Raw genomic sequence first — 10,415 nt, forward strand, 5'->3', positions numbered from 1 at the left:
TGGCGATGAACGATGTGAATGACGTTTACACCTACTCTCCTCTCTTCTACTCGCGAGTGGATCCCTGGTATCTCCTCCTGCCTCTCCTCCTCCTCCTCCTCCTCATGCCTCTTCTCCTCCTGCTCCCCCTTCCTGCCCTCCCCTCCTCTTGACCCCCCTCCCCGCCTCCCCATTTTCCCTCCTTGCTCGTTGCATCTGACCTAGTCCTCTCTTCTTCTGTCTTGTCTACATGCTCCACATCTCTCCTCTTCCTCTCCTCTTCCCTTCCTGATCTCACGTCTCTTCCTCTTCCTATCCTTTCCCTCCCCTCTCCCTCCCTCCTGATGCCGCGCAGGAATCTGGCATGGCAGATGCGAGGAGCCCCGGTGGGAGAGCAGACGGTGTTGGGGTCTGTAGGTCGAGGAAACTTCTCTGTGCTGTGGACGGAGGAGGGGCGGGTGCGGGGAGGGTTTCACTGCCGCTACGGGGAGGAGGAGGACGGGGAGACGCGGGACCCGTTCGAGGTGCTGCGACGGCTCGTGGAAGAAAAGTTGACAAGAGAGCAAGTGGAAAGAGTAGTCAAGTGCCGCTCGATCTTTGAGGTGAGGAGAGGAAACGGAAATGATGGAGATGATGATGACGATGATGATGGAGATGATGATGATGGAGATGATGATGATGACGACGACGACCATGTCGATGGAGATGGTGGAATGATGATGGAGATGTCGATGGAGATGATGATGTCGATGGAGATAAAGATGATGATGATGATGAGGAAGATGATGAGGAAGATGATGATGACGATGATGACGATGGCGATGGCGATGACGATGACGATGACGACGACGATGACGACGACGACCATAACGATGAAAATGATGGAATGATGATGGAGATGTCGATGGAGATGATGATGATGACGACGACGATGATGATGATGACGATGACGACGACCATGACGATGGAGAAGGTGGAATGATGATGGAGCAGTCGATGGAGATGATTGAGTGGAGGATGGAGATTTGACAAGGTGCAACAGGCTGACGATGCTCTGAGAAAGCCATAGAGCAAGCAAGCTCAAGTTGAATCGCTAAGAGTCTGCAATTTCAGTAGTTTATTTCAAATCTCATTGCCAAGAGTCTGCAATTTCAGTAGTTCATTTCAATTATCATCATATTGATACAGATATCCATCTCGTCTCCTCTCTCTTGGCCCTCCCATGATCAGAGCTGAGCGCTCATCTTGCGAAACTGCCGCTGAGAGGAGCATGTCAAGGAAAGCAGATGCAGGAAGAAGGAGAGAGTGGAAACGGAAGGGTTTAGAAGGAGCGAGGCGAGGGAGGAGGATCAGGTAGGATTAGGAAGGCCAGGGCGGAGGAAGATGAAGGAGGAATAGTGAAAGGAGAGAACGAGAGGGCGGCATACTTTCATGTAGCCTTTCACTTCATGCTCGCATGCGATGCACTGACATCCAACTTTGCAAAGTCTTGGCTCCTTGCTGTCTGAGGACAGGGAGATGGGAGGCTGCGGAGAGGAGCATGAGGGAGGTGCAGGAGAGGAGGAGCGTGCGTGAGAGGGGAGGAGAGGAGGAGCATGTAAGATGATGGTCATGGAAGAAGGCGTGAGATTCGAGTAGGAAGAAAACGGATGGAGAGAAAGAGCAAGGCTGAGAGAAGGGCAGGCAGCAAGTGAGCTCACCGCCGCATCCTCCTTTTTCCTCGGATTCTTGTGGGGCCCAACACTACGATGAGTCAAGAGGAGGAGGAGGAGGAGGAGGAGAGCAGCACCGGATGTCGACGTTGCCGGCCTTCTCCTTGTCCTTCATATCGCTCTGCTTGTGTAAAAACTTCTGCCTGAATACAGCATGTCGACGAATCCTCGCCTCCTAGAGGGATCAGATTCAGCTCAGTCAACCAACTTCGAGCTGGCTCACCTCAAGTTGCTTCAGCTCCTCTCCTTTCACCAGCTGGGGGTCCTTAAGGGCTGACAATGCCTCGTGCTGTTGCTTCTTGATCCTCCTCACCTCCTGCAGCTCCTGCATCCCTTGCTCCAACAGCTTGCTGATGAGCGCTTCTCGTCTCACACCTCTTGACTCCACTTGACCGTCTTCCTTGACGCTCATCGCCGGCAGCTCCTCTTCTTCCTCCTCTTCCTCCTGCTCTACAGCTGCGTGAGAAGAATTCTTGACGAAATGGTAAAGCTCCGAGTAGGCATCAGGCAGGGAGCGCGAGCGACTATGAAGGGCGAAGGATCTTTGAGATCCTTGCCTTGTCGTGCTGCTATGCGGTCCTTCTAGCTCAAACCTCCGGCTTCTCATATCTGGAGCAGCTTCAGTCGCTTTCATGCTTACGCCGCGCGAGTCTTCCCGGCAGAAGCAGAACATGTCCATCAACCATTGATCCATCTTGCCTGCGCTGTCAGCTGCCGAGCTGCCGCGTAGATCAGCCTGGGCTTGTTTCTAGTCTCCTCCTCGCCCCCGTCCTCCCTCCTTGGGGGATCCCATCGGACTCGGATATCGGGACGGAAAAAAAAGATCATCAGTGTTCACGGTTAGGCACTGAGAGTTCGAGCGCTTCCCGGTGTGACTCAGACCGGGCTGGCGCCGGGCCCCGGGACCGGGACTCGCCCACCCGGCCCGGGCCGGGCGGCCCGGCTCTGTGCTTCCGCCATTTGAAGTTCACCCGGCTGCCGCACTGAGATGCCGGCAGAGCTCGTCCCCGGGGCCTCCTCCTCCGGTCTTTACTCAAAGTTAAGTTACTTGAAGATCAGGTTAACCTCTTTGCTTTACTCAAAGTTAAGTTAAAAAGCAGTACGAGGACAATAATAATGAGAGTCGAGGAGGCTTGACCCTGACACTGTCGCACAGGCCAAATCAGGTACTTTACTCAAAGTTAAGTTAAAAGCAGCACGAAGATCTCTTTATTGACTGAAGATCAGTAGTAGGGGCGTGACACATTTAAACTGTAACGATGACCTTTTTTTTCAGAGCAAGTTGACATTTTTCGAAATCGTCTTCTCATCTCTTCAAAGTTCCCCCTAACATTTCAAAGCTCCTTTCAAACCAAAGATGGAGCAGTGCCTCATGTTTCGCGGGAAGTCAATTCTTTTCAAACCCTCCCTCTCTCTCTTCAAAGTTAGCCCGAGCATTTCAAACACACGGTCAACTTTAACGCAAGCTCTCGTGAGGCGGATTTGAACCCACTTCAAGATACTCATGTCACCATTACAAATTTTGCACAGCATCTTCAAGAATATCAACTTCCCTCCAAAGTTGTAGAAAAAAAAACCAAGAGTATAAAACCCGACTGACCACGCAGCAGACGCTCCATCGCGATGCTCTTCAGATCCTTCCTCTGCCTCACCCTCGTGGCGGCTACTGCTGCTACCACATGCTACATCTCTGACAAGAAGGCCACCAACGGTAGCTCCCTCCCTCCTGTCTCTCAGGCTCTTCTGCTTCTTGAGTCCTTTCTCGTGCTTGTCCTTATCCTCCTCCTCCTCTTGCTCCTCCTCCGTACCGTCTCGGCAACAGATGCTTGAGCTGACCTATGACGCAGGCGGATGCCCCGAGACGACTTTCAAGTACGGAAGCTGCGCGTCGAAAGCTGTGGCTGATGCTGGCGTGGACGCCTTGATCACCTCACACAAGGCTCTAGCACCGGCTGACAATGCAGCTTGCAAGGCTAAGATCGACGCACAGTGCGCTGGCGTTGTAAGTCAGAGAGAAGCTGGCTTGCTTGCCTACAGCCTATTGACTTGTTTCATGATCGCAGAAGGCGAAGGGATCCGACTGCGCCGCGTACTGTCCGATACTTCCTACAGTGACTGGATGCATGACTGACTCGGACTGCACCTCGACGACGACCGTTCCTACTCCCTTGGCTTGCTGCAGCTCATTGAAGACCGTCTACTCCAACTTTTGCGAATATCCTAGCGCTACTCTCGATGCTGTCATCGCTGGGTTGAAGACTGGCGGCGGTTGTGCGGACACCAACTGCGTCTCTACTACCTCAGGAGCCATGGGCTCAGCACCCATGTCCTTCGCCATGCTCCTTCTCGCCGTCGTTGCGAGCTTGACGGCCTCCAAGATCTGATGCGAAGACTCTCGCTGACCTCAACACGCAATGTTCCTTGTATCTGATAATAAACTTGTCTTACCTCTGCGGTCTAGCGTCCGCGAGCTCCCACGCGAGGGCTCTGTCTCTCGCCACCTGCTGCTCTGGCCCCCCGTGAGGTACCGTGCCGAGGAGAGGAGGCGTGCGGAAGCACTCAAGACCACGACCAGAGGGTCTCGCGTGTCACTGTCGAGGTAGAGCAAGCCCTGCGCTGTGCTAAGCTTTGTACACGACCCCCGAATGCATACGCCTCTTCTCCTACAGCTCTTTCTCTTCTCCGCCAAGCCTCCCCGGCGTCTGCCTCCCCGTCATCACGACACGCGCCTCCAGCAGAGCCGATCATGCCTGCCGCCTCCAGCAGCAGCTCCGTCAGGATCTTCTGCTACTCGGGCGCAGTCTCTTCCTTGCATCTCCCTGACAACGCCATCGATGCCCCCGGACCTTCGGTCCCGAGGATCTGAGCTGTCGTCGGCATCGCCTGCTCAAGAGCGCTGGACGGCGGGAAGGAAGGGCGGCCTCTAGCGCGGTCCTCCGGGAAGACCCGGAGAGACATGGCAGCAGGGGGAAGAGAGAGCGCAGGACAGGTGCGAGGGATGCTGGATGTGAGGATGGTGACGATCTGGCTGACATGTCAAGCTCAGAGGTCTCGCAGACGTTGTTGATCAGACAGCGGTGTGACATGGCAACCAGCCACTCGTCCCGCGCGACGTGTCCTGTGCTCGCTGCTCTTTGTTCCTGTCCCTATAACCAATACTTCCTCCCTCCTCCGCTATCTCAGAGGATCTCCTCCTCCTTGCCTGCGACCTCCTCCTCCCTCCTGCTGTTTGCCGTATCGTCGGGACTTGCGACCGCCTCCTCTGCAGCTGCCTTCGCTGGCCGAGCAGCAGCAGCGGCCGAAGTCTGACTGCTGTGCAAGGCAGATGGTCAGGTACATTATCGCCTCGAGGTCAGGCATCAACTTCAGACGATAGCCCAGGGAGACGGAGGGCGAGAGGAGAGCAGAGACGGAGGAGCTCAGTCAGACGATGACGGAGCACAAGGGAGTAGGAACCCCTTCATCAGATCTCTTCTCTCTTGGAACTCAACTATCAAAAACCTGCTGACAAATCAATTTTACGTTTCTCGACACTCTGGATGCACAAACATGTCATGCATTTCAACGTTGATGGCGGTCGACTCTATGGGATCACCGAAGCGCTTCTGTATTCATCGAACCAGTGCTACGACAACCTTAAGCTCCTGATGTCCAGTGCATTCTATAACCATATAGATAGAACAGTATGTGAAAGAATCCTGCAAGCTGGCGTTGGCATCGAAGATGAGCAGGACATCGACTACATCATCACACTCATCTTTCACAAGGAGGTGTATACTCGGAATCTGACTGGCCCAGTCGGAGAGGATCCACACAGATATGTCTTACAGGACAAGTTGATTCAATCGTCAAAGTGGTTTGATGCCAAGACTCCGTCAGAGCTCTGCGGGGGTGAGCTCAAGCCTCCGCAGGAAGAAGTCTCATTGAGCAAGCGTGGGCAGCAAGAGCAGCTATATGACTCTTACAGCTACAAAGGCAGCAACGGCTACTGGCTCCCTGAGGTACAACCCCTGTAGCGCAACGGAGACTGCAAGGTAGGAGTGAGTACGATTGACTGAACCTCGAGGAGGATGATCGCTCGTGCGTGAGGAGTCTTGTTTACCCCTGGTGGTTCCCTTACGGGCTATGAAAGAATCGTCTACTGCTGAGATGGTCTGTTGACTTCCCTTCTGTGTGTGCAACGAACCTGTTGATGTGAGACTTGCTCCAACAACGTAGCAAAGTGCACTTGGAAGAATGAAGAATGAAGCTAGATTTGTTTATGTATCAGCAGTAGCAAGATAATTTGTGTAGGGACCAATGTAGAAGAGAGAGGAAGTTCGAGCAGCGGAAGCCGCTCCTCTGCTGGCTTAAATAGTGTCGTAGATGATCTTGCTAATGTACGGTCAAGCCTCATCCTCGTAGTAATATACCTGTCGTATGTACTGAGCCTTTACGACCAGCCGCCAGGTCCATCGTATAAGATGCACCCTGCCGGCCCCAAGTTTGGTGCTCGCTGTCTTCTCTCTTCAAGCCTCGCCGTTTCAAGGGCCTGTGCGACAGTGTCAGGGTCAAGCCTCAGGCTCCTCGACTCTCCTGATTGTCCTCGTACTGATCATTCTTCAACTTCACCGTTGAGTAAAAAGTACCCGACATAGTACCGGAGGTATTTCATATAAACTCCATATCGCCCTTTTGCTTTTGCTATTTCGGCATGATGCTGTTACATCGGTACAAGTCACTGAGTGCAACGATGTCATGGGTACAACATCACCTGTAATGTGTTTGTGATGAGTCTCGAATCGACTTCACATCACTTCTGTCACTGAGGGAGTCCCTCCCAGCCTCCCTCTGACTGACTGACTCAGGGGGGCGGGGGGGGTGACTCAGGCCGCCCATACGCCGGGGCTCAATTCTCCGGCCCGGCGGGCTTCCAGGGCTCAGGACCGCAGACGGACGGCCCCGGCACAGAGAGACTCCCGGCTGCTCGGCCCGGCCCGCCCGGTCACCCGGTGGCCGCGCATTGGAGCCGCCTGACGGCGTTGGCACTTGAAGGCCCGTCCGGCGGAGCCGCGTCGTTCGGAGTTCATTTTACTGAGTCTCTTAAAGCCTGACAGGCCTGCTATTTCCGGCCACTGCTGTCCCCCAAACTTAACTGATACCTTCACTTAACTTACTGCGCACAGGAACCTCGCTTTGTTTTCTGCCAACTTTGGAGAGAAGATGATATTTTTGAAGATGCTGTGCAAAATTTGTAATGGTGACATGAGTATCTTGAAGTGGTTTCAAATCCGCCTCACGAGAGCTTGCGTTGAAGTTGACCGTGTGTTTTGAAATGCTCGGGCTAACTTTGAAGAGAGAGAGGGAGGGTTTGAAAAGAATTGACTTCCAGCGAAACACGAGGCACTGCTGAATCCTTGGTTTGAAGGCAGCTTTGAAATGTTGGGGGGAACTTTGAAGAGATGAGAAGACGATTTCACGTTCGCCCCATTCCCCTTTCCTTTTACTAGTTACCGGAAGTTAATTTTTATTTATAAATATAAATGCCGACTGACCCAGACCTCCATCGCTATGCTCTTCAGATCCTTCCTCTGCCTCACCCTCGTGGCGGCTACTGCTGCTACCACGTGCTACATCTCTGAGAAGAAGGCCACCAACGGTAGCTCCCTCCCTCCTGTCTCTCAGGCTCTTCTGCTTCTTGAGTCCTTCTCTTGCTCCTTCTCCTCATCGTCCTCTTGGTGTCGTATCGGGTTGTAAATCTCCTTCTTCCTCCCTGTAAAAGTGATTCACAGATGCTTGAGCTGACCTATGACGCAGGCGGATGCCCCGAGACGACTTTCAAGTTCGGAAGCTGCGCGTCGAAAGCTGTGGCTGATGCTGGCGTCGACGCAACCATCGCTGCACACAAGCTCGTAGCACCGGCTGACAATGCAGCTTGCAAGGCTAAGATCGACGCACAGTGCGGTGCTATCGTGAGTCAGAGAGAAGCTGGCTTGCTTGCTTGCCTACAGCCTAGTGACTTGTTTCATGATCGCAGAAGGCGAAGGGATCCGACTGCGCCGCGTACTGTCCGTTGCTTACCACAGTGACTGGATGCATGACTGACTCGGACTGCACCTCGACGACGACCGTTCCTGTTCCCAAGCCTTGCTGCAGCTCATTGAAGACCGTCTACTCCAACTTTTGCGAATATCCTAGCGCTACTCTCGATGCTGTCATCGCTGGGTTGAAGACTGGCGGCGGTTGTGCGGACAGCAACTGCGTCTCTACTTCTGAGAAGGTGGATACAACTCCTGTCCCCACATCTGCCTCAAAAGTAGGGGATACAACACCTGTCCCCCAATCAACCTCAAGCGTAGTGGATACAACACCGGTCTCCACGTCTACCTCGACGGTAGCCTCAGAAGCCATGGGCTCAGCACCCATGTCCTTCGCCATGCTCCTTCTCGCCGTCGTTGCGAGCTTGACGGCCTCCAAGATCTGATGCGAAGACTCTCGCTGACCTCAACACGCAATGTTCCTTGTAGTGTGCATTACATCTGATAATAAACTTGTCTTACCTCTGTGGTCTAGCGTCCGCGAGCTCCCACGCGAGGGCTCTTTCCCTCGCCACCTGCTGCTCTGGCCCCCCGTGAGGTACCGTGCCGAGGAGAGGAGGCGTGCAGAAGCACTCAAGACCACGACCAGAGGGCCTCGCTCGCACAAGTCCTCGCGTGTCACTGTCGAGGTAGAGCAAGCCCTGCGCTGTGCTAAGCTTGTACACGACCCCCGACTGCATACGCCTCTTCTCCTACAGCTCTTTCTCTTCCTTCTCCGCCAAGCCTCCCCGGCGTCTGCCTCCCTATCATCACGACACGCGCCTCCAGCAGAGCCGATCATGCCTGCCGCCTCCAGCAGCAGCTCCGTCAGGATCTTCTGCTACTCGGGCGCAGTCTCTTCCTTGCATCTCCCTGACAACGCCATCGATGCCCCCGGACCTTCGGTCCCGAGGATCTGAGCTGTCGTCGGCATCGCCTGCTCAACTTTGGAGCTCTTGACGGCGGGAAGGAAGGGCGGCCTCTAGCGCGGTCCCCCGGGAAGACCCGGAGAGACATGGCAGCAGGGGGAAGAGAGAGCGCAGGACAGGTGCGAGGGATGCTGGATGTGAGGATGGTGACGATCTGGCTGACATGTCAAGCTCAGAGGTCTCGCAGACGTTGTTGATCAGACAGCGGTGTGACATGGCAACCAGCCACTCATCTCCGCGCGACGTGTCCTGTGCTCGCTGCTCTTTGTTCCTGTCCCTACGACCAACCCCTCCTCCCTCCTCCGCGGTCACAGAGGATCTCCTCCTCCTTGCCTGCGACCTCCTCCTCCCTCCTGCTGTTTGCCGTATCGTCGGGACTTGCGACCGCCTCCTCTGCAGCTGCCTTCGCTGGCCGAGCAGCAGCAGCGGCCGAAGTCTGACTGCTGTGCAAGGCAGATGGTCAGGTACATTATCGCCTCGAGGTCAGGCATCAACTTCAGACGATAGACCAGGGAGACGGAGGGCGAGAGGAGAGCAGAGACGGAGGAGCTCAGTCAGAGGATGACGGAGCACAAGGGAGTAGGAACCCCTTCATCAGATCTCTTCTCTCTCGGAACTCAACTATCAAAAACCTGCTGACAAATCAATTTTACGTTTCTCGACACTCTGGATGCACAAACATGCCATGCATTTCAACGTTGATGGCGGTCGACTCTATGGGATCACCGAAGCGCTTCTGTATTCATCGAACCAGTGCTACGACAACCTTAAGCTCCTGATGTCCAGTGCATTCTATAACCATATAGATAGAACAGTATGTGAAAGAATCCTGCAAGCTGGCGTTGGCATCGAAGATGAGCAGGACATCGACTACATCATCACACTCATCTTTCACAAGGAGGATACTCGGAATCTGACTGGCCCAGTCGGAGAGGATCCACACAGATATGTCTTACAGGACAAGTTGATTCAATCGTCAAAGTGGTTTGATGCCAAGACTCCGTCAGAGCTCTGCGGGGGTGAGCTCAAGCCTCCGCAGGAAGAAGTCTCATTGAGCAAGCGTGGGCAGCAAGAGCAGCTATATGACTCTTACAGCTACAAAGGAAGCAACGGCTACTGGCTCCCTGAGGTACAACCCCTGTAGCGCAACGGAGACTGCAAGGTAGGAGTGAGTACGATTGACTGAACCTCGAGGAGGAGCAAGCAGCAGATCTAGTATGCAGACGCACGAGGGATGATCGCTCGTGCGTGAGGAGTCTCGTTTACCCCTGGTGGTTCCCTTACGGTCTATGAAAGAATCGTCAACTGCTGAGATGGTCTGTTGACTTCCCTTCTGTGTGTGCAACGAACCTGTATTGTGTTCAATTTGTGATGATTCTCGAATCGACTTCACATCACTTCTCTCCACAAGTTTCAGCAGGACAGACACAAGCAGGCGGTCGGTAATGACATCACTGGCTCAGTCAGTGGCCATCAAGTTCTGGCATACGGTACGCCGATCGTCATCGTCAGTCCCTCACAGCCTCCTCCCCCCTCCTCCCCCCTCCTCCCCCCTCCTCCCCCCTCCTCCCCCCTCCTCCCCCCTCCTCGCCCTCCCCGAACGCCCCCACCAGCCCGGATGACTCATAAGCTCAGTTAAACCATGGGAGCTCTAGAGTGACCTGCAGCAGAAGCTGCCTGTCGTCTAGAAAACCTGGTGAACAAAACATTTTCTTTTTTCTTTTTCTCTTCTTCTCTTT

The 10,415-nt window shown here is 54.2% G+C and overlaps 4 protein-coding genes across 4 annotated transcripts; 3 read left to right on the forward strand and 1 right to left on the reverse strand.

Annotated features, from left to right (window-relative positions):
• Positions 1-350: 350 nt before the first annotated feature.
• On the forward strand, positions 351-961 carry GUITHDRAFT_117848 (hypothetical protein; the record flags this gene model as incomplete). The annotated part of the gene is made up of 2 exons (XM_005822859.1): positions 351-687; positions 741-961. 2 exons carry the CDS (start codon positions 351-353, stop codon positions 959-961), a joined length of 558 nt encoding a protein of 185 aa, XP_005822916.1.
• Positions 962-1,205: 244 nt separating this feature from the next.
• GUITHDRAFT_117849 (hypothetical protein) lies at positions 1,206-2,385 on the reverse strand (the record flags this gene model as incomplete). Its single annotated transcript, XM_005822860.1, has 5 exons — positions 1,206-1,238; positions 1,407-1,505; positions 1,680-1,722; positions 1,769-1,866; positions 1,915-2,385. The coding sequence occupies 5 exons, from the start codon at positions 2,383-2,385 to the stop codon at positions 1,206-1,208; spliced, it is 744 nt and encodes a 247-aa protein (XP_005822917.1).
• Positions 2,386-3,314: 929 nt separating this feature from the next.
• On the forward strand, positions 3,315-4,075 carry GUITHDRAFT_117850 (hypothetical protein; the record flags this gene model as incomplete). Its single annotated transcript, XM_005822861.1, has 3 exons — positions 3,315-3,402; positions 3,539-3,693; positions 3,755-4,075. 3 exons carry the CDS (start codon positions 3,315-3,317, stop codon positions 4,073-4,075), a joined length of 564 nt encoding a protein of 187 aa, XP_005822918.1.
• A 1,208-nt stretch (positions 4,076-5,283) lies between these two features.
• Positions 5,284-10,194, forward strand: GUITHDRAFT_155348 (hypothetical protein). The gene is made up of 2 exons (XM_005822862.1): positions 5,284-5,335; positions 9,453-10,194. Exon 2 carries the CDS (start codon positions 9,455-9,457, stop codon positions 9,818-9,820), a length of 366 nt encoding a protein of 121 aa, XP_005822919.1. The 5' UTR covers positions 5,284-5,335; positions 9,453-9,454; the 3' UTR covers positions 9,821-10,194.
• Positions 10,195-10,415: the final 221 nt, after the last annotated feature.

This window comes from Guillardia theta, assembly GCF_000315625.1.
Source record: "Guillardia theta CCMP2712 unplaced genomic scaffold GUITHscaffold_117, whole genome shotgun sequence".
Classification (NCBI taxonomy): domain Eukaryota; class Cryptophyceae; order Pyrenomonadales; family Geminigeraceae; genus Guillardia; species Guillardia theta.